Source organism: Pteronotus mesoamericanus, unplaced genomic scaffold, assembly GCF_021234165.1.
Source record: "Pteronotus mesoamericanus isolate MK-2021 breed Mesoamerican mustached bat unplaced genomic scaffold, CSHL_Meso_final scaffold_99, whole genome shotgun sequence".
In the NCBI taxonomy this organism is placed as follows: domain Eukaryota; kingdom Metazoa; phylum Chordata; class Mammalia; order Chiroptera; family Mormoopidae; genus Pteronotus; species Pteronotus mesoamericanus.
Window position 1 is genome coordinate 4,426,051 of NW_026555330.1, and position 27,236 is coordinate 4,453,286.

The window sequence follows — 27,236 nt, forward strand, 5'->3', positions numbered from 1 at the left end:
CTTAGCAGTCAGGGAGAGGGATCCACACTTAAATCGTCCCTTAGTTTTTTGATTGGTGTTGTGTAATTCACTTAAGTGTCTGGCTTTTGGAGACATGGAACTGACGCACTGACGTTCAGAGGGTTAAGGCAAAGTTATTCATATCATCCATGAACGTTAATAATCTTGGCATGAGTGGATAACCGATTTTATTAAAATGCCCAACAGATATCTTTTTAGTGTCTTACTGTGTTAATTTGATTGAAAAAGCATTTCATTAACCCTGTAAATCTCATAGCTGTGAAGATACTAATGAAATGAAATTTAGCCACTCTCAGTTATTCATGATAGTTGGTGGGTTTGTTTGAGCTTTAATAAATCCTAATGAGTTTTCTTAATGCCCAAGACTGGCCTGCAGTGCTTCACATTTTAGATTCTGGAAGTGTTTTGTTTCTGTGTTACCAAGTGACAAACCTGGAAGTTCTTAACGTAATATTGTACAACACCCTAGACTGGGTTAACTCAATTCAGGTTTTTCAAGATAAGTTGTTTTTCTTGATTCTTTGTCTCATAATATATACAACCTTGTTAGTAGTTTGATGAAATTCTCATCAGTATCATCAGATAGCAATTCTGAGGTCTTCAGGTTCCTAAATAGACTTAAGCTTTTGAGGTTAAACCAGTGTACCAAGTACATATTTTTAAAAAGAGATTATTTCTTGATTGGGTAATTAAGAGTTTATATTGATATGGCCAAAAAGTTTGTTTAGTTTTTTCTGTACAATGGCACATAGTTGTCTTTAACTTCATTTGAAACAATTCTGTTAAGATTCTGCCCTGGCTTGTGTGGCTCAGTGGATTGAGTACCGGCCTGCAAACCAAAGGGTCACCAGTTCAATTCCCAGTCAGGGCACATGCCTGGGTTGCAGGCCAGGTCCCCAGTAGAGAGTGCTCAAGAGGCAACCACACACTGATGTTTCTCTCCCTCTCTCCTTCCCCTCCCCTCTGTCTAAAAATAAATTAATAAATAAAAAGATTGTATTGTGACAGCTGTGACCCAATAGAATAGAGGCATCTTGAATGGTGGTTCTTAAACCCTGGTTGCAAGTCAGAGACACCTTGGGGAAGGGGAATAAAGAAAATATACCAACTCCTGGGACCTAACCTCAGTGAAGGTAGATTACAATGTCACAGTGGGGTTCAGGCTTTGATTTTTTTTTTATTTTTTATTATATTTTTTTTTTTATGTTACCCAGATGGTCATTGGATTGGATATGCAGGCAGGATTAAGAATTTACCATCTACCCCTGGCCAGGTAGCTCAGTTGGTTAGAGTGTAATCCTGATACGCCAGTGTTGTGGGTTTGATTCCTGATCAGGGCACATAAGAATCAACCAGTGAATGCATAATAGAAATGAAAAAGCTTCCTGAGTGCTAGAAAAGTCACTGAGGGTTTTGGACAAGGAAATGAAATGAAATTGGAGTTTTAGATCAGCCTCGCAGTGTTATTGGTAGAAAATGGAAGGGATTGACACTGGAAGTTAACAGATGTGTTAGACACGTGGACTAACATTTCATTTAGGACAAAAGATTAATATAAAAGATCTTTAAAGAATATTGTTAAGACTTGCAACATTGGGTTGTGGAGGTGGAGAGGGAGGAATCAGTCAGGAAAGTAGCCTTTCTTCAGGACAGTTGAGTTACTCTTTGAGTGGGAACTGGGCATAGGTATGCTTTAACGGCTTCCCAAGTGATTTGAGAACCATAACTCTAAGAATAAGAAGTAGCTAGTCTGGGTAGTAGGAGAACGATTTAAATAAAATTGTGACCGGGGCAAATGTAACATTTGATATTTGAAGTAACAATGTAACACCATGGAATGTTAGATACAGCCATCAATAAAAATGGCCGCAGTGCTTGCTTGGCAGTACATACACTAAAATCTGAATGATACAGATAAGAGGAAAAGGCCGCAAACCAGCTGTTACCCCTTCATTTTGTACATGAGATACTGAAACTTAGATTAAGTAATTTAACTTGTTCTGGCATTTTACTAGTAAGTATCAGTGATTAGAATTGAGCTCTGCTAGTCTAAGCTATTTTACCACCTCAGACCTCTCTCCTTATAGTTTTTATATGTGATGTTTTCCAAATATTCTCTTCATCTTTCAGTATATCTAAAGCCAAATCTTTCTCTTTTTTTCTCCCCAGGTAAATCATTTTAGTTAACATTTGAATCCATGCAAAATAATTTTTATTGCTAATATAAGGCACAGTTCTGTAGTTTTATTTAGACATCTATTTCATTTCTATTTCCATTTCATCTAGTCTCAGTTGTTTCTATTCTATAGACATTTCTCATCTATTTATGGCAACAGCTCAGTGACATTTCTGTTTCCTTCACTAAGTCATCTCCCAAAGGATCCAAGACTTAATGCTCTTATATTAAGAACTAGTACGGTGTTTCCTGTTACATCAAGTTGAAATGCTTCGTAGTCTGGCGCCCCTCCACCGGGCACACCACCCGTCCCACTTGACTTGAACCCAGCCAGCCCTCTGTTCTGACCAGACTAGCATATTGGTTCCTCCGAAACAACAAGCCACATTTGTTACCAGAGCCATTCATGCAACCAGTCTCCCTTGATATTGGGCATAGAAAATCATATAAACGGTTCCTGCTCTCAGGGAACTCAGAATTTAGTGGCGTATTCAGACTTGGCCTGTGTGATATGTCATGCCTAAAATACGGGGCTGTTTTCTTTCTCTTAAAAATCTGCCTGTTCCTCCAAATTAACCTCAAATTCTACATTTTATTAAAAGCCGCCTTTGATTTTGCTCACCCTGTTGTTTCAATGCTGATTCAGTGGTGATTAAACAATATACACACAGTATTTCTATTATATGACATAGTAGATGCCCGGTTATTAGTTGAGCAAATTAATTTTTGATATTTTGTCCTAGGTTCTGCTTTTTCTCCATGTATAACTCTTCTCAGCAAGCATGTGAACTCCCTTATATTTTCCTCAATACTTAACACAGTGCCGTTTTTGAAACCCTTGTACTAAATATCAGTATTATGCTACGTAACTTCGAGCTTAAAGGGGGTGTCAGCAATGACTAAAATTTCTGGTTTTGAGCGTATGCTGTTAAAGGAGGCATCCATTAGCACGTGAGAGGTTGCTCAAACACCATCAAATGAATATGCTTCCAAGTTTCCTGTATTACTTGCTTGACCAATGATTCTAAGTTAATGAAATCAGTTTGTCTCTCTACCCACCCTCTGGCATTGTTTTATGGAAGTTACACTTAATGTCCTGGATTCTGTTATGAAAGTTATAATTAATGTCTTCATTTTTTATCTCTAGTATGAAGTGTAACAGAACAGACTTTACCACCTGAAACTGCTGCTTCAAGTTCAGATCAGGCAAAGAACAAGCCTTGAAACAACCAACAAGACCAAAGAAGAGTACACTTAAGTTGAAGACACAACACTTGATCTGAAACAAGAAGTTTGTGCCTACTCAACAGCTTTGAAAGAGCACTTCCCAACGCTGCTAGTAGTCTTTGCTTTCTTCAGTGCTGTACTGTGAGATTGCCCGGTGCAGCAGCAGTTGTATTCTTTATTAGCTTGATAGATCATTTTCTCTCGCTCTTTCTTTCTTTTTTTTTTTTTAAATAATAGCAACTTTCATCCTTTGAAACGTGTGCTGAAAAAGAAGAATCAGCAAATACTACTGAAAGTGCAATATTTGATTATCACTGCGAGGTAGGTTTGCAGTTCCATGTTGGGAACAACTGGTTTATAATTCTGGATTTCCTAATTATTTGGTCAGATACAAAATCTTTTTAATTGGTTCTTTTTAAAAGTATTCTGAAAATTATATTCTCAACTGTTCAATCTGAACATATCAATATTAGATTGTTGTATTTAATTTATTGTCTCTTGTTAGATGGGGGCATATTTTATGGCCAAAACTGAAATTTTTCACATAAGATTATATTTAGTAGCATATGCGGATCTCTTTTGATTTGTTGTTCTCTTAGAAAAACTCCATCTGTACTATTTAGAAGTTAGGATTTCAGATTGGAATGCCCACTGTAATCTTTGTTTGGAGGGTTTTATAACCAAGAATAAACAAAGCCTACAGAGAAGGGACATCTGAAGGTGAGCAGTACTTCATTAAGAGGTAGAGATGGAGCAGTAACAACAGACTCAAAAGAGAAAACATGTATGACCAGAGTGGAAGATGCAGTTTTGTAGGGTGGAGGGCAGGTTCTCAAGGGCCCACTCTATTTGACTTCATTCTGTAGGAACGTTGCCAGGTGTTTATGAGCAAGGGTTTAATGGATTTTGTATTTCAGAATCGAGCTAGCTTAAGATTTTAAAGTAGCATATTCAGAAATGTTATCTTTAAAGAGAAATGATGTCATTTTTTAAGAGTTGGGCTGAGGATGGAAAGGCATGTTAAGAGCAAGGGCTAGAACTTATTAAGGAAGGTAAACATTAAGGTATAGTCAAAGAAAGAGGTAGACACTAGGTATTTTAATGGTAGGAGTGATAAGACTTGGTGACCAATTGAATGTGAAGATGAGCCTGAAGGGAATTGACTTAACAGTATCTAGTTGTCCAAGCTAGAAGCGTGTTTGTAAAAATGGTGAAGTTCAACGGGGGACTTCCTGAAATTACAATAGGTTGTGGAAATTTATTGTGTTCATTAGCCAGTAATCCTAAATTGAAAAAATACAATAGTATGGAACATTAAACAGTGGAAATTTTGGGAAGTTACAAATATAAAGAGCAATTCTCCTCTTTAATCTTTAGTTTCTCAGTTTTCCAAAGTGGATAGAAATAAAGGTTTGGAATTCAGAAGGGAGCCATCCATTTAAAGGAATAGAGGATGAAGTTCCAAAGAAGAGAATGTTTATTTGTACCATTTGTTTTTTACTTTGTTTGTACCTCTTCATCTGGGTTTTAAAAAATAAATTTAGACTGGTATCGATTGTCTTGGGTTTAAATAAGATAATGCAAATTGAATGCCATTTTATCTTTATTCAAAATGGTAAAAGATAACAAGGTTTCTATTTCATTTCATTGATACGAGTTGTAGAAATGGATTTGAAGTAGAAGTGCTTTTTGTTTAGACTAATCTTTGTATTCCGAATATTAGTTTGCTATGTAAGTTTACCTCAACAGTGCAGAAACTTACCATCCTTACCAGAAATATTTTTGGATGCTCTTTACTATCATGAATTAGTACCTGAGGGACAAACTACATGTAGTGTGTTTTATTGCTGCTAATGTAAATCTGTATCATAGTCTTGGTCTTAATGTTTTGGCACAATAGTCAGATCTCATTAGATAGATAGTCATTAATTTCACAATGTAGAAGTTAAAGAACTAATATGAGGATTCAAAGTGTCAGCTTCCATACTCTTTGCTTTTGCTTGCCTTATTAGCATTACCTTCTGTCTAGATTCTTCTGGGGAAATCTATTTGTGTGAGGGCAGTCTGGTTAAATGAGATAGCTAAATCTGTGTGTCCACTTAATTGGGTATCTACAAACTAATATGCTGAAAGGAAATGAGGGAACAGGCCTTCATTGTCAACCTCTTTCAGAGTTCTGCACTCTTCTCTCTCAAAACCTAGGTAATATATGTGATGTATGGTCTGACTTAGCAGTTAGCAAGGCCTCTCCTGTAAATGTGTAATAAATACTTACAAAAGGTAATTTTTATCTCTGGGCAAAAAAAAATACAGGGTCTGGCAGAAGTAAGGCCTGCTTGAGTGTGGTTGTTAGGGCGATAATATGGGTGTGATGGTTTATAGTTTTAATTTGAACATTTCGCCTAAAATGTCATATGGTCTGCTTCAGTGGGATATGGTTATGTTACAGGACTACATGCTTATGATTTCCTAATAAAAAGGAGCGTTATTTGTTCTGGGCCGTGTGTGTGTGCGCACGCGCCCTATTTATAGAGAACTACGTATGTATAGTTCTAATATTTTCTTTGGCTTATCCTGTGTGTACCCTACTTTAGAGAGACAAGTGATTGAGAATATTGGATTCTGTGTAAAGTTGTGGGACATTGAGAAGAAATTGGACTGACTTGTTTCACTGTAGCAACCATTAGAGGTTCCTTTTGGCATTAAAAAAAGATTGTAAATTGTATAGATTAGAGAATGTGTGAGAGCTTTAAAAAATACGTTTCAGTTTGATGCTGTAATTTATTTCTTCTGTCAACAGAAATCTGATAAATGAATTATATATTGCTAAAGTAACTTAATGGTATATCTGTAAAGATACAGGTTGTTAAATTGTTATTGCAGTTACAAACATTGTGCTATGTTATCACAGCTGTTGTGAGATGGAGAACGTTTTTACTGTGTCATCAGATCCTCATCCCCCTCCTGCAGCCCCTCCTTCACTTTCTTTACCTTTATCTTCATCTTCTACCTCATCTGGGACAAAAAAACAAAAGAAGACCCCCATGTATCAGAGATCTGTAAGTCAGGGAAACAGTTGCCCCAGCTTGTTTTGCTTTGTGTTAAGAGCATGACTTAGAAGGGCCAGTCAGTTTGGTTGGAATACCCTGCAGACTCACTTTCTAACTCTCCTAAGCATTTCCTCCACCTTGAATCTTGAAAGATAAGTTTAGTAGTGTAGGGCCTTGCTACTCAAAGTGTGTCCAAGAATCAAAAGCATTGGTATCACTTTGGGAGCTTGTTAGAAGTGGAGAATCTCAAAATCCCCACTGAATCAGATTTTATATTTTAACCAGATTGCTAGATTGCCAGGTAACTTAAGTTTGAGAAGCCCTAGTTAAGAGTAAAGGTTGTAGACTAGACATAGGCCTTCTTGGTTTGACTACTCTTTATTATTTGACTTTGGCAAGTCATTTAGCCTCTCTGTGTCTGTTTCCTCATTGTTAAAATGGGGATACTATTTCTCGTGGGCTTTTATAAAAATTAATGAGTTAATGCATGTTAAACAGAACAATATTTATGAAATATTAAATAACTAGAACCTAACCACCTACTGATGTAAACTTTGGTTTGCAGGATTTGGCCATCCCACACACTGTTCAAGTATTTATATTTGGCTTTATCTTTCTAGAGGGTTAGTTTTTCCAATAAAAAATATTTTTCTTAGTAGTGTTCAACTTCATACTTAAACAATCTTTATAAACTAAATTTTCAATGAAAGGGCTTAACAAGATGTGGATGTGTTGCAGCTATAGTAAATGAAATATAAACCTAAGCTTTGCTAGGGATTTTATCCTATTTTAAGATTCATTTAGTAAAATAATTTATTTTTATGGTTAAATGAAATACCCAGTGTGAGGACAGTATTTGATGATATAAACAGGTTTTGTTGCATTGCATCCAAATAGTTTCTCTTTTCACTAAGGAATGTTTCCTTTGCTTTTATCTGATTATAAAAACAAAAAACAGCATTTAGAGATTTTTATCAGTGTCTGAAAACAGGTGAACACTTCTTAAAAGTACCTGTGATATCACTGAACTTTTTAGAATTGAAGAGGAGTTGTTTTCTTGGAATTTTAGGTTAGAAAACTCTTGTTTTCTAACTCTACTATTTTGGGTTGTTTTCCATCAAAGGATCTAAGCATGCATTATTCTGATAGTTTTTAGTTTGAAATAAGTATTGCATATAAAGTTTCTTGTTTAATCATTACTAACTTAAATAATTGTCTTTAAGATGCATGGCTTACCAAATAGTATTAAAGTTTCTATTTAAATTTCAAAATAGGTGTTAATAACTTTCTTAAGGAAGTATGCTCATAGTTTGGGTTGCCATCTCTTGAATATTAGTTACCATTGTTTTGAAGTCGTTGTCTTAGTAATCTGAAGTTAAAGTTAGCTTTTGCTTATGTAATTGGTTTACCTTAATACTAGCCTCTGGAAATTCCGTTTGTCTTGTAAGCAAAAATTCTACCATAAATTGGGGCAATTTCCCAAAGTAACTCAAATGTTTGCTCTGAAATGTTTTATTAGCTAAATGAACATTTCAACAATAAAAGCCCATAATCTTCCCTTTACGTATTTTACCTTTATTTTCTTTGCCTTTTTATAACATATTAAAAATGTAGTGATTTGTTCATCAGACCTGTGCTGTGGAGATAATGTACAGATCTGTATATATTGAGTTCTTTTTCTTTTTAAAACAGATGAGCTTTGATCCAAACCTTCTCCACAACAATGGACACAATGGGTACCCCAATGGTACTTCAGCAGCACTGCGTGAAACTGGGGTTATTGAAAAACTGCTAACCTCTTACGGATTTATTCAGTGTTCAGAACGTCAAGCTAGACTTTTCTTCCACTGTTCACAGTATAATGGCAACCTGCAGGACTTAAAAGTAGGAGGTAATCTGTTGATTCTCCTTTTTAAAAAGTTAATCACAAATTTCTCTCCCATATCAACTTGCTCATAAGAGTGTTAGTTTTGGTCTTTTAGTTCTACCAATTACTGAAGTATGTCTATATAAACTAGCAAAATTTTTATTTCTTTCTAGTATTGTCTTTTCAACGGATAAAAGATTAACTGATTAAAAGATACTTTTGAATATTTTTTAAATAGACACTTGGAAGTTTTGACAGTTATCCCCCCAATAATGACTCATTATACTGTTCATTTTGGGGTCTGTGAAAATAGTAAACTTTTATAATGTTAGTTCTGATTATTTCACTAGATACCATTTTGGTAGCACCTGAGAAGGTAACTCTTGTAATGTCACCACTTGCACTATATGGCGTTCATCTTGGCTAGCACCAGAGAAGCCGCTTTTACATGTGACAATATATGGCTTATTAAAGGACTGAAGTTACCAGGTGTCTGTGTGTGGATTTTTTGAATATCTTTGGGAGAAAAATCAGAACCATGGTCAACATGAGTATTTGGTGTACCACATACTCTAAGCCCTATGAGAGTATTATTTTGGTTAATTCTCATTTTACACATGAGGTACAGAAGGGTTTAAAAAACTTGCCAAAGGTCATGATTGTTATACTGCCTTATTTGCAGTATGTGTTACGCCATGAAAACAAAGACATGGCTTAGTCTAAAGGAATGGTTTTGAAACATTAGTGTATATCAGAATTATCCGGAAGGTTTGTGCCAAGATTGCTGTACTTCGTGCCCAGAGTCTGTCATTAAATAGGTCTGGAGTGGGGCCCAGAAATTTGTACTTCTGCTAAGCTTCTAGGTGATGGCTGCTGCTGGTCCATGGACCAGACTTTGGGAATCACTGGTGTAAAGCAGCTCAAATGCTATATTAAGTTTAGCTTGAAAGTCAGAAACTATTTTGCTGAAATTAGTACAACAAACACAGCCCTTTCTTTATTTTAGATGACGTTGAATTCGAAGTATCATCTGACCGGCGGACTGGAAAACCCATTGCTGTTAAACTGGTGAAGATAAAACAAGAAATCGTCCCTGAAGAACGAATGAATGGACAAGTTAGTGACTTTGATGTTTTATGTTTTCTTCGGGCCCTGCATTTGCGTTACCTTCCACATTAGAAAAGGAAGATTCTCCCCACCTCCTCAGCTTGCACGCAAGAGAGCTACAGTGTTTAAAGATTACTATTTTAAAATTGTATCAGAAGCACTGGCATTTCTTGACCTGAAATAAAAATATGGTCAAGACTCATTTTGGGTTTTTACAAATAACCCGAAGTCTACACTTACAGTCAATTTATGTACTGTAAGTTTGAAACTTGGCAGCATGGCATCCTCTTGTGGATCATACTAAAATGCATCCCTGTGTATAGTATAGAGGATATTAAAATTCATTTTATATTGCACAGTGCTGCTCCTGAAATGATTAGCAATGGAAATTTTTTTTTTTTTGACTGGTAGGTTGTGTGCGCTGTTCCTCACAACTTAGAGAGTAAATCTCCAGCTGCCCCGGGTCAGAGTCCAACAGGGAGTGTATGCTACGAACGTAATGGGGTAAACTTGTGTATTTTTCTTAAACCTTTGCCTGATCCACCATGTGATCTATAAGCGTACTTTAAAATTCAAAATAGAAAACGTAAGCTGCAGTTGATAAAAATCAATTTTAAATTTGGTTTCTAAAGCTTCGAGTGCAGCATAATCAAAAAATTAAAACCAAAATCTATAGGACTTCCAAGTGTCTTAGCTTGCCCAAGTGTGACCTTAGTTAGAACATTAAGGTAAAATGCTCCTTTTTTAACTCACTTTTTGGGGGGCTGTGGGAGGAGATCTTTTTTTCTGGTTCCTTTTAAGCACTAACTCTGGCTTTTTTTGTTTGGACTGCCTTACATAAAAATTGGTTTTTTAAAATGTAACTACAGTCTTTGGGCAAATGCTTCCACGTGCGTAAGCTTTTTTGAAGTTGGATTGCTGCTCAGCTGTGGACTCGCAGAAGTCATCAGCATCATGGAGGGGAAGTGTGTGTTTATGCAATAAAACAATGTGCTTGTCACAAAGCATTTAATTTTAAGAAATTTGGCTTAAAAATGCCAGTTTAAGAGGTATTTAACAAAGTAAGTCACAGTATACAGTAAACATGCATCCTGCCAATATAGTAATAATAATTTATTAATTCACAGGAAGTGTTTTATCTGACTTACACCCCTGAAGATGTGGAAGGGAACGTTCAGCTGGAAACCGGAGATAAAATAAACTTTGTAATTGATAACAATAAACAGTAAGTTTTTTTCCCTTAGTAAAATTTTCCCTTAGAAAATCTAAGTGATTTTCTTTTCTTTTTTTACAATATGGCATTTGAAGGGAGTTAAAAACCTAGTTTGTAAGTCTGGATAATTTTTATGACCTCTTAAACTTTTCATTAATCAATTAATCACTTGAGGGTCTATTCCATGATGTTCATTGTATAGAGTGTCAGAAATAGGAAGATAATTAAAACAGTTTTCAAGGGGCTAGCTGTTCCAGAGGTCAGTGAAGGTTTTGCAAAAGCAGCACTGTTTTAAGTTTTGACGGAAGGGTAACCGGGGGGAAAAGAGCACTCTGGGTAGAGGAAATATCATTTGAGGGAAATACTTTGAGCTGATTGAATTGACTGGATCATAGGAAGATGAAGCCTGAGCACTACCCCATAGTTAGAGAAGTCTTTGAATGATTTTAAGTATGGTGGCTTAAGACTGTTGGAAGCGGTGTAGAGGGTAAACTTTATGTTGAGTAGGGATGTCCTAGACTCGAGGCAGTTATATGAGAGTTAATATGAAAGATCAGGGGGCAATACAGATAGGCCAAGGGTGGTCCAGTGGAGAAGACAAGTGACATTGAGAAGATAAAGTCGTCGAGTATTGTAATTGATTCAACAGAAGTGTGTATTGGAATTACGGGAAGAGATATCCCAGGTGCCGTTTTTCTGGCTTGGGGTACTGGGCAGATGATGATACCATTAACTGAACTAAGGGGATATAGTAGAGGAAGTATTAAGGTAAGGGTGGGAGAATTATACTTATCTTGGCATTTAGAATTTGAGGTGTCTGTCAGTATTTCTGGGTAAAGATATGGAATATGCAGTTACAGGTATAGATCTGAGACAGGCTAGTAATGGGCAGGAAATAGAGTTGTCAATTTCCACAGCAATAAGCAGTTAAGGAAGGTATAGTTAAGAAAGCCCAAGGATGTTTATTTTTTGTTTTGGGATGGGTGAGTTGGGAGATCCAAGTACAGAAGGAAGTTAAAAATAGGAAGTTGGGGAAAGTGCTAGGAAGGCACTTTCTAGTGGCAAAAGTTGCAAGAGCACATGCAGAATTGTTAGCCTTGAACATTACCTCTTGTAAGACTGGTAGGAATTAGATTGAGTTGAAGGTATGGGTATTACAAATTTTAATCTGAATACCTCAGTTTAATCTCAAGTAGGAAGCTACGGTGTAGGGCTTGAGTTTGAGAAGGAAACCACTGAAAGGGCTTTACTTTAAGCTTTTTAAGTTCTTATGTGTGCCAAGCATTGTATTAAATAGCTCTTAATCCTCAGAACAGCCTCACCTGGTGTCTTCATCTGAAAAATGATGTTTCATAAAGTAACTTGCCTAAAATTTTAAATAGCAGATCTTTAAATCCCAGCCTGACTGTAAAGCCTTTTTTGAAGCCTGTAGTAAGTTGCAAAGGCAAGTGGGATTTTTTCCAATGTCTTTGTTAGTCTGTTCAGTTTTTGAAATGAAAAGCACGATTGGGTTACAGTTTGTTCGTGAAGAATTAAGGGAAGTAATTGCTTGGTCTGCGGCTCTTAAGACAACTACATCAATAAATGTATTGCATGTTACCCAGCCTGTGCCAACTTTAAAACAAAATCAAAGTTACATTGCTGCTGCTCAAAGATGTGATAGTATAGCAACGTGTGTATCTAACTGGTTTCAGTGAAGGCGAATCATTTTTTAAAGTTTAGCAAATTTCTCCTATAATTACTGCATTTACTCATCTTTCTTTTACAGCTTTCTAATCAGACAAAATTGATGGGATAGTTAATACTGGGTTGGCCAAAAAACTTGGTTTGGTCTTTTCTGTAGCACTCAGTTGTCTTTAACTTCATTTGATGCAATTTTGTTAGATTGTATTTTGACAGCTGTCATTATCAGAGTGCATTAAAAAAAAAATCAAAATTGGTAAATTTTTGTGTAACCATTTTAGTATTGAACATGTAAGAAAATACGCAAATCTTCATTTTCTGCATATTATGCTTTATTATTTCAAGAAAGGTAAAAACACAACTGAAATGCAAAAGAAAAAGATTTGTGCAGTGTATGGAGAAGGTGCTGTGACTAATTAAACGTGTCAAAAGTGGTTTGCAAAGTTTTGTGCTGGAGATTTCTCACTGGATGATGCCCCACGGTCGGGTTAGACCAGTTGAAGTTGATAGGGATCAAATAGACACATTTGAGAACAATCACCGTTACGTCATGCTGGAGATAGCTGACATACTTAAAATATCCAAATCAATATAGTTATTTGTGAAAATGAAAAATGTGTCTTGTATTTTATGGAAAAAACTAAACAAACTTCTTGGCCAACCCATTAAATTCAGTATCTGCAAAGAGGGACCATCTCTTACCCGTCTGTCTCCAGTAGCTTTGCTTGCAGCACATAGTGCGTACTCAAACGTGCGTTTAATGAATGGCCTTCCTAAAATGATCATTCCTTTGGTTGCATGCAGTTTGTGGCTTTATTTCTTTTGTTTTAATAGAAAAGCAGAATAGAATATCATGTACCCATGGTGTTATTTTAACAGTCCAAGAGACAAATGATCTGTCTATGTATTCTTCTTTTAGAAGGCTAGGGGTTTGGGGCAAAAGTTTTTTACATATGAAGCCATATGCAAAGGATCACATGCCATAAACTTTACATTCGCTCTTAATGATAGAATTCTTGAGGCCTCAGGAAGCCAGTTTATTGTTTCTCCGGACTCGTATCTAACCAAACCAATGCATTTGTCACCCCTTTGATTCCCCTCCCACCCCCACCCTATTATCCCTGTCTAGTACTGGTGCTGTAAGTGCTCGAAACATTATGCTGGTGAAAAAGAAACAAGCCCGCTGTCAGGGAGTAGTTTGTGCCATGAAGGTAAGTGTCATCAAATTTGAGAAACTTGAGTTTTTTCTAGTACTATTTTAAGTCTTACAGTTCAAACCTAAGCCTTTTGGTTTTCTTCATGTTCTCTTTAAAAATATTTCATTGTTAACCTCAGAAGTTATCCCTTAAAAATCTTTGGTTACTTTATGTTCTTTATTTCATTATGTTCCTTTTTTTAAGACTTTATGTATTCTTAGAGAGGGGGAAGGGAGGGAGAAAGGGAGAGAAACATCAATGTGCAAGAGATACCGATCGGTTGCCTCTCACTCTCTCCCAACTGGGGACCTGGCCTGCAACTCAGGCATGTGCCCTGTCCGGTGATCTCTCAGCTCGTAGGCCAGCGCTCAATCCGCTGAGCCACACCAGCAGGGCTAATTCGTTATGTTATTTAAAATGGTCTGTTTAACTGAGAATATTGGACTTTACTAAATATATTGTTTCCATGGCAATATCATTTTTGGGGGGCTTACACTTCTTTGGCAATATAATATTTTTGAAAAGTCTTGATTGTAAATTTTAATCAAATACATATGCTTAATGTTTCTTAATGTTTCATAATGTTTCTGTTTTTGGTTTTTGTTTGTTTGGCTTCAGGAGGCGTTTGGCTTTATTGAAAGAGGTGATGTTGTAAAAGAGATATTCTTTCACTATAGTGAATTTAAAGGTGACTTAGACACCTTACAGCCTGGAGATGACGTGGAATTCACAATCAAGGACAGAAATGTAAGATAGTTAACTGACTTCATCTTTGGCCTTCTTTTAAGAGCAGCAGTGAATTACATTTTGAGGAAACACTTAAAATTACATCCCCCACCCCACTCCCTTTTGATTTAGGGTAAAGAAGTTGCAACAGATGTCAGACTATTGCCTCAAGGGACGGTCATTTTTGAAGATATCAGCATTGAACATTTTGAAGGAACTGTAACCAAAGTTATCCCCAAAGTACCCAGTAAAAACCAGGTAAATAGCCTTTTTCTAGAGAGTCTTCTTTCCCTCATCAGTAACAAAAATGTTATTCTATCCAACTAATATAATTATATGGTAGTGGAATGATGAAATATTTTCTTTATATGTATAAGTAAACTAAATGAGAAGCCATTGATTGACTTATCTGTGAATATGGTTTTTTGTCTTGTTTTACTGGTCCATAAGGGAAAAGGGACAAAAGAAATGCTTGCTAAATTGGGAAAGTAAAGAAAAACAAAAACCAGTTCTGGGGTCCATTTATTCCCACCACCACCCACCCCACTGCTAGTTTGTTTCTTTTGTGGGGAAATGAGATGAGACTGGGGGCTCTCAAGGCTAAGGAAATACGAAACATTAAAGACTAGAAATCTTTCCCTTAAATAAAACCTCAGTCACGCTGTCATAGCGAATGATCTTAACTGCAGTGTCATGAGTTTATGTGACCATAGAACACAAAGCTTTCAAAGTGGACTTAAGTTGTCAACCCCTTTTTTCCCTTTAGGGAGCTGTCTATTATAAATAACCTGGGTTTGCTGTGTGTTCTTCTTGTTTGACTTAGCACTAGAAGGATGGGAAATCTCCAGCTAAAATAGTTTTTCCTTCTCATCAGAATGACCCATTGCCAGGACGAATTAAAGTTGACTTTATGATTCCTAAAGAACTTCCCTTTGGAGACAAAGATACAAAATCCAAGGTGACCCTGTTGGAAGGTGATCGTGTTAGGTTTAATATTTCAACAGACCGACGTGACAAATTAGAACGAGCAACCAACATAGAAGTTCTATCGAATACATTTCAGTTCACTAATGAAGCCAGAGAAATGGTAAGTGTTAGCTATTATTAGACAAGTATCCAGTGGTGGCAGGTGTTATATTCAAATTTGTAAATACTACATTAAAAATTCTCTTAATAATGTTGGGTAGTTACCTTGTTAAGGCGATTAAGAACACAGAGTGTGAGTCAATCTAGGTTTGACATCTGGCTCTGTCACTTTCTCACATTTTTATGTAGATGTGAAAAAGTTTTAGAATGGAAATTTGGACAGGATGACATCTAAGGTCTTTTGAGAGTCAGTGATTATCTGGCCCTTAAATTCGAGTCAGTCATTCAGAAGGTAGATTTTCCCAAATTTTTTTTTAAGATGTTTAGTAAACACTAGATTAAACAAGGTCAGGTAGGTTTGTTTCTGTTTTTACAGCAAGATTTTGAAAATTCTTTTAGTGGGTATATGTTCAGGAGTGACATGTACCAGAATTGTTTTGTACAAGCTCAGTTTTCATGAATTAACTTTCTCAAATGTAATTTACGTTAGTTCTGTTTGGGATCATAGCATCTACAATATATTGCAATGGAATTGGGTACATTCAATGAAAATTGAAGTTTCTTGGGATTTTTTTTAACCTTTACCTTTAGAGAACTGATCTTGTTTGACACTTGCAATGTGCTTTTAGCTAAAAATCTGGAGATCTAAATGTGTGATATTAAAAAAGTTTCTCAGGCAGATTTTGTTTTGATTTACAGTATGAGACACATTATTGAGTAGTTTAGCTAACATCAGGATTTAGCAAGGATTAAATGTCAGAATATTTAGGCTGTATTCAAAACTTTATAGAATAATCTCTGTAATATGTAAAAATATGCATTGCGTAAGTCATTGGTAGATGCATAATAATTGTGCTTTAGTAAGCGTTTTGAGTGCCATTTCCTCTGAATCTGATGCCCTCACAGAGCTGATGATTTAGTGAGAAGGAAAAAAAGAGGAAAGGATTTATTTTAGTCTTCAGACCTAAACCTTAACCTTAAGTCCTTCCTGTGCCTAAACACATAAAATATTTGAGGTACAGAGCAGAGAGTTGCCTTTAGTTGACTTGTGAAGTACTTGAAGTATGTAGATTTTTTAAATTTCTGGAAGTTATGTTGTCATTAAGCTTAGACTGTGTTTGTAATCCTGTTTTCTGCCACTTACTAGGTATGTGCTTTGGATAAATTGTTTAACCTCTGTTAGCCTTGTTTTTCCTCATATTGCAAAAACATGATAAAACTACTAAGTTTACAGAATTGAGAATTAAATGGTGTATGTTGTGTGGATTTGTTGACATTCAAATATAACTTTTTCTAGTGCATGTTGGCCAGGGCAAGTAGCATCTGGTGAGTCTCAGTTGCTTAGAAGTTTATTTACTTTACGAGTTTGTAATTATATGGAAAAATTACAATGTGGATACAGAAATTGGGTCATTAAAACAGAGAATTCCTGATGAATTTAACTTGATCGTGTTTGAGTGCTGGAATGTTGCAGTTTTTGAAAAGCTTCACAGCCAGTGAAAATATTATTTGGGTTTCAGGGTGTAATTGCTGCCATGAGAGATGGTTTTGGTTTCATCAAGTGTGTGGATCGTGATGCTCGAATGTTCTTCCACTATAGTGAAATTCTGGATGGGAACCAGCTCCACATTGCAGATGAAGTAGAGTTTACTGTGGTTCCTGTGAGTAGTTTTTGAGAAGAGAAGCGGGGGGTGGGTCTTGATGCTCCTTTTTCAGTTTAAGTTACTTTTTGTTTGTCATTTGTAGGATATGCTCTCTGCCCAAAGAAATCATGCTATTAGGATTAAAAAACTTCCCAAGGGCACGGTTTCATTCCATTCCCATTCAGATCATCGTTTTCTGGGCACTGTAGAAAAAGAAGCCACTTTTCCCAATCCTAAAACCACTAGCCCAAATAAAGGCAAAGAAAAGGTAAGTTTTACATGCTCCAAATGACTTTTGTAGCTCTTTATTCCTGTCCTGCTTAAAGGCAGCCATTGTCCACACACAATAATGGAGTGCTCCCTCTTTCAGAATTCCCTGTAACGCTAACAATGAACTAATCCAAAGCAAGACTTTTCGATCTCCGCATCGTGGACACTTGGGACTGGACAATTCCTGTGGGTGTGGGGCTGTTCCATAGATTGTGGGGTGTTTAGCAGCATCCCTGTCCTTAACCCACCAGAGGCCATTATCGTTCTCCGACCGCTCTGTGACAGCCCAGAGGGTCTCCAGGTACTGCCAGACACCCTAAAATAACCCCCTGTTAGGAACTGCTCATCTAAAATGATAATACTTTTTTCCAAGCAGTTTAAAACCTTCAAATTTGCATAGGTTTACTTAACACATTTGAACTTCATTTATTGAAAAAAATCCACTGAACAAGAAATATAAAGAGTCTAAAATTATGGCCTCTGCTATCAAGTAAATAACAAATTGAGACTTGTATAGAAACAGGTAATACATTCAGAATATAAAATGTTTCACTCTGGTAAAATGCTAAACTGGCAGAATCTGGGATGATTTCACCACAACATTGATATTTAATAGATGGAACTAAATGAGAAAGGACATTCCTCACAGTAGAGGTACAGAGGGAAAAAATTCAGTATTTCTTTAGACAGAAAGAGGGGTACATTTCTTTGGTTGGGGGTGGGTAGGGGAAATAAGGATGAAAAATCAGGGTACAGATAGGTGAGAAGGTGTTAATTGCTGCTCTAAAGAATTCAGACCTTGTTTGTACTCGGATAAAGCGTTCTGTTGGAGAGCGGCATCAGGTGTGCAGTTCAGGAAGCTAATGGCAATGGGGTGAACCCCTGACTGGGGGGCGGGGGGCGAGAAGACCAAAGATGGAAGAGACTTGGTAGAAACTTTATAATAGTTTGGGTAGTCCTTCAACTGGGGACAGAGGTTATGGATGTAGACAAGAAGAGGTACATTAGATACTGGAAAGTAACGTGATTTTAGAAATAGCTACTTAGGAGCCAGAAGGTGCAGGGACAGCATCTTGATTACCACTTATTTTGTAGCTTGGGAAGTCCCTTTACCCCTGCTTCAGTTTTTAAACTTAAAAAATAACTGTCCTGTTTTGTTTAAAAAGTGCCTCACAGTGCCTAGTCCACAGTAGGAATTTCACAAGTGGCAGATGATGCTATTAATAATAAAAATAAAGTTCAGTGGGGCTTACTTTTAATGGCTGTTGGCTTTCAGAATGCCCTGCTTCCCAAATGTCACTGGCAAAACTGGCTTGATCAAAACAGTCTTTGAATGAGACTTTTTTTGGCTTTTTATTTTCTTTTTAAGCCAGTACTATAGCCCAGCAAGTCTTTTCTGCCATTGTGCTCATTACAGTGTATTACACTTACCCGTTTTGTGAATCCCGTCTGCTGTACTGGACTGGGCTCTGTGCCAGCAGGGGTTGTCTTATCTCTGTTTAAGGCACTTGGTGTATGCTATATTATCAGGTGTTGACTGGATATTGAGGTGAATGAGTAGAGAGATTTAGAGCAAAAATGAATGCTGAGATTGAGACACTGGTTAACTGGCAAAAGAATTGATGCTATTGAAGTCAGACCTGAATTCACTACCATTGCTTCACTTAACCAAAGTCAGATCCGTACTTAGCATCACTTCCGGTGTTTGACAGTGATTTAAGTGTGCCAGTGAAAACATTGGCATGTCGTAGTTTAATCGCCTACTTGAATATCCAGCTCTCTGAACTGTGTTAGATCCTGTACCAAATAAAACTAGGCACTGGTAGATATATTGATTAACATCATATACAAAACACTGTGAGTACTATGGAAGATTCAAAATAGGTGATACAGAAACTTCCTACCCTACAGAATTAACACCTGTTTGAAAATACATGCCAAATGTGATTTCTCATTGGCCCTGAGATGTATGGAATGGGCATGTTGTAAATGTTCACTAAGGTGTCCCGCCTTAACAGCAAAATATAGGTCCTTAAGACAAAAGGACCCAATTACAGCAAACTGAATCCATTCTGGCTTAAAGCAAGACCACCTTTTATTCATATGAAAAATCAATTGTTATAGAGCATCCTGGCTTAGGAAATTTCTACTGCTGTGCCTGTTCTTTGGCTCAAGGGTCTGTGAGAGCTTAGCTGCTTTTATATTACTTTTTTTCTTCTTGATTCTTTTTCATTGTATTCTCTTATAGGAGGCTGAGGATGGTATTATTGCTTATGATGATTGCGGGGTGAAATTGACTATTGCTTTTCAAGCCAAGGATGTGGACGGATCTACTTCTCCTCAAATAGGGGATAAGGCAAGATAATTTTGCTTATTTGAGAGAGAGTGGGTTGAAGGCTGTAATCATCATCAGTCTTGCAAAAGGGTTTCTTTAAACTTGTGTCAAGTTTTACTCAAAATTTTGTATGCTTACAAGTTTACTATATGATCAACTCCTATTTAGAAGCAGCTTATTCAATTACAGCAGGGTCTAGCAAGCTCTTTGTTAAGCTTTTTGAAGAGCCAGTATTTAAATGTTAGATAAGATATGCCTCAATCAATTATCATAGATAAAATAAATATTGGTAAGAAAGTTAAAACAGCCACTAAAACATCAAAGTAAAACCATACCAATGATTTTACATTGCTGTTCATTTTTCTCATAATTAGTATGTCTGGTTTCTGATACTCCTCCTTTAGAGAAATAAGAATTGATAAGGAATACACACGGAAGAACAAAACTTGATCCTTCATGAAAAGTGGAATGAGGCAGGAAAGTGTTAGTTGTGAAAATCTATGTTGTCAGAATATTTACAAAGGATATTTGGAGTGAGAAGCATGGTCTGAGTTAAGGAGCTCGTGTGTAAATGACATGGTATTAAGGAGCATCCTTATTTTTCACAGGTTGAATTTAGTATTAGTGACAAACAGAGGCCTGGACAGCAGATTGCAACCTGTGTGCGACTTCTAGGTCGTAATTCTAACTCCAAGAGGCTCTTGGGTTATGTGGCAACTCTGAAGGATAATTTTGGATTTATTGAAACAGCCAATCATGATAAGGAAATCTTTTTCCATTACAGGTAAGGAATGCCTTTTTAGGAGCTTAGAGCTTACTATTTTCATTCTTTGATTTTTGGAGTCAAAACATTTAATATTGGGTAGCTACATATGTTTTAATTCTGCATTTCTTATTGGTGAATAGTTAGTTATCTACCTTTCTATAGAGAACATATGGCCAAAAGATGTAGAAAAGCCTGTGCTGGTTTCGAATGTTGCATAAGAGCCTTTCTGCTTCAGTGAAAGAATACTCTTTCATATGTGGCTACCAGAGTTATGCATGTGATTTGGCGTGATGAGATACCATAGAGGTTAAGAGAATGGGCTCTTAGAACCAGACAGTTCGGGTCTGAATCCAGGCTCTGGCAGGTACTACCTGTGTAACTTTTATCAAATGCAATTGATCTCCTGGTATCTTAGTTTCATTATCTTGAAGCTGGGGATAATGGTGCTGCTTCATAGGGTGTTTCTGAGGACTAAATGAGTCGGTACATATAACGTGCTTAAAACAGTATCTGTCATAGGTAGTCACACTATAAATGTTATTAGACAAGAAAGAAAAGCTGCTTGTTACTGTTGTTATTTATGGTCATTGCTTATTCAAATGTTGTTTTCTTTCCCCCACCAGTGAGTTCTCTGGTGATATCGATAGCCTGGAACTGGGGGACATGGTCGAGTACAGCTTGTCCAAAGGCAAAGGCAACAAAGTCAGTGCAGAAAAAGTCAACAAAACACACTCGGGTAATTTATTCAGTCTATGTCTTGGGTGGGAGAGGGAGCAAAAAGTCCATCTGTGCTAGATCAGCGGTTCTTCCCTAGGTGTGATCCTCAGGTTCAGCTGCATCACCTGGCCACTTTAGAAATACTGGTTCTCTGACCCCACCCCAGACCTTCTGAAACGCTGGGGATGGGCAGTCTGTTTTGAGAAATCCTTCAGGTGATTCTGATGCACTTGTACACTGACGTTTGAGAACGAGTCTTCTATATATGTTAGGTTATTTGCTGTATTTTCAATTCACTATCTTCTTTTTTAAAACTAACCCCACGGTGTAAATCTCCACAGTGTTGGGGAGAGGGGTGTTCCTCTAGAAGACCGTTTCAGAGAATATTGAGTCTCAGTGTGAAAAGTAATGGGAACTTAAGTAAATCATTGATATTTAGCATTTCCAACTTTTAAAAAACCTGCAACTTAACTTTTGGCTTTTATCCAAACTCCCCAAATAACACTTTCTTTTAATGAGACTTAGAGAAATGACAGCCAAGAATGTTCATTTCAATTCAGTAAGTATCTTAAGTGTGTGCTGTGTTTTGGGTCCTAGAGGTAGAGCAGTGAATAAATTGGCAAATCCCTACCTTTGTTGAGTTTTTGTTGGGTTTTATTTTTGTTTTTTGGTTTTTGGTGTTTTGTTTTGTTTTGTTTTTTTTTAGTGGAGAATGCAAGCAAACAAGATGAGTAAAAATATTGTGTGTAGTATGTTTAAAAAGATAGCAGTACCTATTATTAAGATGAAATAAATCAGGAAAGTATTAAAGTATTGGGGTTGCCATTTTAGAGACCAGAGAAGACCTCACTAAAAAGATGACATTTGGTCACCTGGAAAAGATGTGCGGGCAGGGCACATTTTTAAATACGAAAGCAGTCAAACCTTGGTTGTAGGACAACTTCAGGTCTTGATTCTCCACCTGACAGCCACAAGCTGATACCTGTATGATCAGTCACATGTCTCTCGGGCAACAAAGGAGATTTGGGGGTTTGGGGTTTTGTTTTGGGGGTTTTTTAAAAGATTTTACTTATTTTTTGAGAGGGGAAAGGAGGGAGAAAGGGAGAGAAACATCAGTGTGTGGTTGCCTCCCGAGCGCCCCCTAACTAGGGACCTGGCCTGCAACTGCGGCATGTGCCCTGACTGGGAATTGAACCTGCAGCCCTTTGGTTCACAGACCTACACTCAATCCACTGAGCCACACCAGTCAGAGTTAGGAGATTTGGGTTTTGAACAAAATGCCTCTCAAACAGTTTTCTGGAATGAATTAAGTTCAGTAACCAAGGCTCCACTGTATTTGTTAATTTCTTAAACAAATTGGATTTATTTTAATGGTAGCTTAGAAGTAAATAGACAACCAACGAACCTTCTGTTAACATTTGTTCTGATGATTTTTGCTTCCTTTCCTGTGTGATGGAGTTTAAATGAAGTTGTTGAGTGAGGTATGCACACTTTGGTTTTGTAGTGAATGGCATTACTGAAGAAGCTGATCCTACCATCTACTCGGGTAAAGTTATTCGCCCCTTGAGGAGTGTTGATCCAACACAGACTGAGTACCAAGGAATGATTGAGATTGTGGACGAAGGTAAGAGCGTCTCTGTGAGACTGTCTGCAGTTGGCCTTACCTCAGATAAGCACTTTGAAGATTTTGAAATATGATGGCTTTTGTCATAGTTGTTTTCAGATCCTTTAAAAACTTATTTAAGGAAACATGACTTTCTTCCCCATGCTTGGTTTTTATTTTTATATCCCTAGGAAATGAAATCAGCCTCAGTTTAAGTAGTGAACACATGATTACTATGTGAGCATATGACTGATAATGTGCACAACTAACTGAATTATATTAAATAGACTGAGAACAAAATCTCACACTAAAAAAGAAATGCATTTACTATAATGTGATAACCAAATATTCACAATTGGCTGGTTTTAGTACAACTTCATAGTTTTTCTGTATTCACTGGTTATTTACATCAGTATTAACAAGTTTTCTTAGTTAACCATTCAATTCTATAAACATTTTTGATTCCTGTAATAGGTCACTGTATCTCTTCCTTAATAGCTAAGGTTCCATGAGGATCCTACAAATTCCTTGTCTCTAGGCCAAGGCTACTTATATTCTTCATTTTCTGCTTTTTTCTCCCCATCATCAGTAATGCCCTGAGTTCTGTTGCCACCCTCACCACCACCAGCAGTTCCCACCTGAAAGACCAACTCTGTGTCAGATAAGTTTGCAATAGAAATGACAGTAGAGAAAACTGGATAATTAGTATCGCTAAATTACCATAATCATAGGTTGAGAGGATTTGAAATTCCAAACAACTATGATAGTTTGGCTCACAAACAGAATAAATCTTGTGTTGTCTAGGGGTCAGAAAGAACATAGAATGGGGAAGAGCGGGTCATTTGAGGGAAAGCGATGCACCATTACAACATGTTCCTTTACTTCAGGAGGTTCTTAGGAATTTCTGTTTTATGTAGGACCAGTACTCCACTGCACACACCTCTCAATATGAGTTAATTTTATAGCAAACCCGTCTTTTAAGTGGATGCCTTGATGACCCCCAAAGGGGCCTTGGGGATACCGGCAGCTAACTTTAACCCTTGAGGTGTAATATTAAATCGTCCTTCCCCCTCCTCTGGAAGTGCCACTGTTACTTCCTTTTGCGTTCCCAATCCCTCAATCCACTTACTCTTCAGCACTGCCTGTAGGATATAATCCACAGTAAGGATTTTGTGGAAAAGGACTCTTACGTGAAATCTCTAAGTCTAGAGTTTTCTGGGACTTGGCAGGCCACATTTTCCCACTTGGTGGTGAGAGCACCTCTTTGTTTATTTAGGAATACAACTGTAACTCAGTATAAAACTATGAACTTTGGATTTGGAAGACCTACATCTGAATATCAGCTCTTCTAGCTGTGTAACTTATGACAAATTACTTCAGTCTTTCCTAGCTTCAGTTTCTTCATCTTTAGATGAGAATAATATCTTCAACCTCAGAAGATTATATAAGGATTAAATATGAATTAGTATAAGTATTTAATGTATGGTAGTTCATGTTAACGCTGTCATATCAGGCCAGCTGTTTCTAATCCTTCTGCATGACTTTCTCTATTGGAAGTATCTCTTCAAAGTTAGTGGTTCCTGTATGTTTGAAAATACCTCTAAAACAAGAGAATGGTTAAATGGATTTGCAGTTCTGAAGCTTCCACTTCCACCTGAATTTTTTTCTCCTTTTCTCCACCTTCGTTGGTTCCGTGGATTCGCCATCCACGTGTATTGATGATAAGCAACCGAACTCTTTGGCCCGGTTTTTATCCATAGTCTGCACTGACCTCCAGCCAACCTCTTATTCTAGAGCAGACCTCAGCAAATATGGTGGCTTGCTTTTATAAAGTTGTTTTTAAGCACAGCCACGACCACTTGTTTACATATGGGGTGGACAAAAAATAGGCTTACAGTTGTGAATACGTGAAACAGAGCTTATGGTATTATTTACTTATTAGTTACTGTATTATTTTCTATACAAACAAATGTAAACTTTTGCCTACCCAGTATTGGCTTCGGTTGCTTTCTGACTACAACAGTGTAGGTGAGTGGTTGTGACAAAGACAAGATGACCTATAAGCCTAAAATATTTACTGTTTAGCTCTTTAAGAAAAAGTGTGCTAAGTCCTGCTGATTTACAAGAAGGGTGCCTATTGGTTTGAGGGAGCCACAGTCAGAACAAAGAAAGTGGGTGAAATGGCAAAGAAATGTATTTACATTGTCTCTGCCTATGTTTGGCTTATTTAATGCCCAGTCGGATATGGGTCAGAAATATTTTTGACTGGTGGGCTTATATTGTGAACTTGAGGAAAAGATAATTCAGTGGGTCATATTAGCCACCCATAGTGCTTAAAAAAAAACGTATTTAGGTAATGTGATTGTGAGCAGTAGTGTTATTCTTCATTTCATAAATATTATTTAAAACTCTTCATTAGCTATAAAGGGAATAATGAACTATAGGTTCTCATTTGATTTCATTGTAGTATTTAGCATTTAGGATTTCATTGAAGCTTTGGAGTAGAATGTCTGAGGTGTAAAAATGAATATCTGTTTTTAGGGAACTTAATACATTTTTTAGCAACTTATTAGGATCATCGACAGAGGGCTGTTGTGAAATACTAGCTTTTAGTCTTTGTACCTTTTTCTTCTTATAGGGGATATGAAAGGTGAAGTCTATCCATTTGGCATAGTTGGAATGGCCAACAAAGGGGATTGCCTGCAGAAAGGGGAAAGTGTCAAATTCCAATTGTGTGTCCTGGGCCAAAACGCACAGACTATGGCCTACAACATCACACCTCTGCGTAGGGCCACTGTGGAGTGTGTGAAAGATCAGGTAAGTGGCAGGATCTCTGGATCTGAATTTGATCCTTTTATAAGTTGGTAACCAAATAGTAACCAAAACCTGAAATTTTTTCAGCCAAGGGGTTTTATCATTTTTTCAGTGATTTGAGGTGACTTATAAAAACATGGAGAAAATCCCGTGATTGGGAGGGAAATGGTGGTATTAGCAAAAAAATAGTGGTAGTGATAACTACACTACATGATGGAGAAGATAAACAGAGGGAGACATTCAAAATAGAAAGACTATAAGATTTTGTAGACTTTAAACCCGAGAGCTTCTTCTACAGACCACACAAAGAAAGAGTCATGTGTAGGAATGTTCATAAAATAAGCTTAGGGCAAACAAAGCTATAAAGCTCTGCCCAATACTGAGATCTCAAGAAAACCCCTGTGAGTCCTCAGGACATTTTCTTAATGTCAGTACTGTGAATTAAATATTGGTATGGCTGTTTTTTATACTACCATAAATCACCTTAATGATTTCAGAAGGGATCAAAACCATGCATATGTTTATGTAACAGCTCCTTAATGATTTTATGTAATTCAGAAATTTAGCTCGTATAATACATGAAGGCACAAGGCAACCTTTACTTGTTTCAGCCAGGCTTGCTTTTTTTTTTTTTAATTCCAGTTTGGCTTCATTAACTATGAAGTAGGAGATAGCAAGAAGCTCTTTTTCCATGTGAAAGAAGTTCAGGATGGCGTTGAGCTACAGGCTGGAGATGAGGTGGAATTCTCCGTGATTCTTAATCAGCGCACTGGCAAGTGCAGCGCTTGTAACGTTTGGCGAGTCTGGTGAGTTGTTGTTGGATTAGCAGTCTCCCTGGACTGTCTCTGAACATGCGATCTCTGCTTTATCACATTTCTTCACTTTATCCATCTCTGCTTTTTCATCATCTTCTATCACTTTGGTTATTTCTTGATACTTCTATGTCTTGTACTTTTAGTCCTCACTGTGTAAACTCTTAGTTTCATTAAGTCTAGTCTAGTGAAATATTGATTGGGGACTTACTGCATAATATATCTAAAATATAGAAAGATGGTATAGTCCTTGTTCTTAAAGTAGTCTGCTTAGCTCTTTTCACTGAGCCATTTCTAGGTAATATGTTGCTTAAAAGTCTAATTTTATAGTTTAGCAGTTCTTGCTGTGTTTTTTAGTTTTTAGATTTTTTTAAAAAAATAATAACATTGTTACTATGCAAGGAGCTGGGAGTCTCTGGAAACACTTCTTTGTATTTAACTCTATAACCTCTCTTTTTTTTTTTTTTTTTTTTTAACATCTACTGCGTTTTATTTTGTCATTGGCCCAGCCTAGGAACGACCCTTACCCAAGTGATTCTTCTAGCTCCTATACAGTAATAAACCTTGAGTTGGGAATAAAAACAAAAACTTGTCTGTCCTGTCTTGCTAGCTAGCTAGCTAAATGAAGAGTCCCCCCTCATTAAAACTGAGTCATTTAGGTAGTTAAGTAGAAAACACACTCCTGTAAGTACTTGCTTTCTTCCCACCAAGTGTTGCTGCTTCTCATTTCTTGCCTTTGTTACAGTGAGGGCCCCAAGGCTGTTGCAGCTCCACGACCTGACAGGTTGGTCAATCGCTTGAAGAACATTACCCTGGATGATGCCAGTGCTCCTCGCCTAATGGTTCTTCGTCAGCCCAGGGGACCAGATAACTCAATGGTATGAGGACATACAAGGTTTCGGGGGCGGTGGGTGGGGAAACTTA

At 37.1% G+C, this 27,236-nt stretch overlaps 1 protein-coding gene across 4 annotated transcripts in view; it reads left to right on the top strand.

Moving 5' to 3' along the window:
- The window catches only part of CSDE1 (cold shock domain containing E1), a 33,147-nt gene that overhangs the window by 4,272 nt on the left and 1,639 nt on the right, over window positions 1-27,236 (top strand). The window contains exons 2-20 of one of the 4 annotated variants that reach the window (XM_054564924.1): window positions 3,345-3,745; window positions 6,336-6,483; window positions 8,167-8,365; window positions 9,348-9,457; window positions 9,860-9,952; window positions 10,576-10,673; window positions 13,474-13,555; window positions 14,159-14,287; window positions 14,399-14,524; window positions 15,141-15,353; window positions 16,873-17,013; window positions 17,099-17,263; window positions 19,514-19,621; window positions 20,209-20,384; window positions 20,990-21,102; window positions 22,588-22,707; window positions 25,325-25,503; window positions 26,143-26,306; window positions 27,058-27,190. In XM_054564924.1, coding sequence (XP_054420899.1) covers window positions 6,346-6,483; window positions 8,167-8,365; window positions 9,348-9,457; window positions 9,860-9,952; window positions 10,576-10,673; window positions 13,474-13,555; window positions 14,159-14,287; window positions 14,399-14,524; window positions 15,141-15,353; window positions 16,873-17,013; window positions 17,099-17,263; window positions 19,514-19,621; window positions 20,209-20,384; window positions 20,990-21,102; window positions 22,588-22,707; window positions 25,325-25,503; window positions 26,143-26,306; window positions 27,058-27,190 — 2,487 coding nt within the window. In that variant the 5' untranslated portion in view covers window positions 3,345-3,745; window positions 6,336-6,345. The remainder of the gene's footprint in view (window positions 1-3,344; window positions 3,746-6,335; window positions 6,484-8,166; window positions 8,366-9,347; window positions 9,458-9,859; window positions 9,953-10,575; window positions 10,674-13,473; window positions 13,556-14,158; window positions 14,288-14,398; window positions 14,525-15,140; window positions 15,354-16,872; window positions 17,014-17,098; window positions 17,264-19,513; window positions 19,622-20,208; window positions 20,385-20,989; window positions 21,103-22,587; window positions 22,708-25,324; window positions 25,504-26,142; window positions 26,307-27,057; window positions 27,191-27,236) is intronic. The other 3 variants (XM_054564925.1, XM_054564926.1, XM_054564927.1) reach the window with 3 other exon arrangements.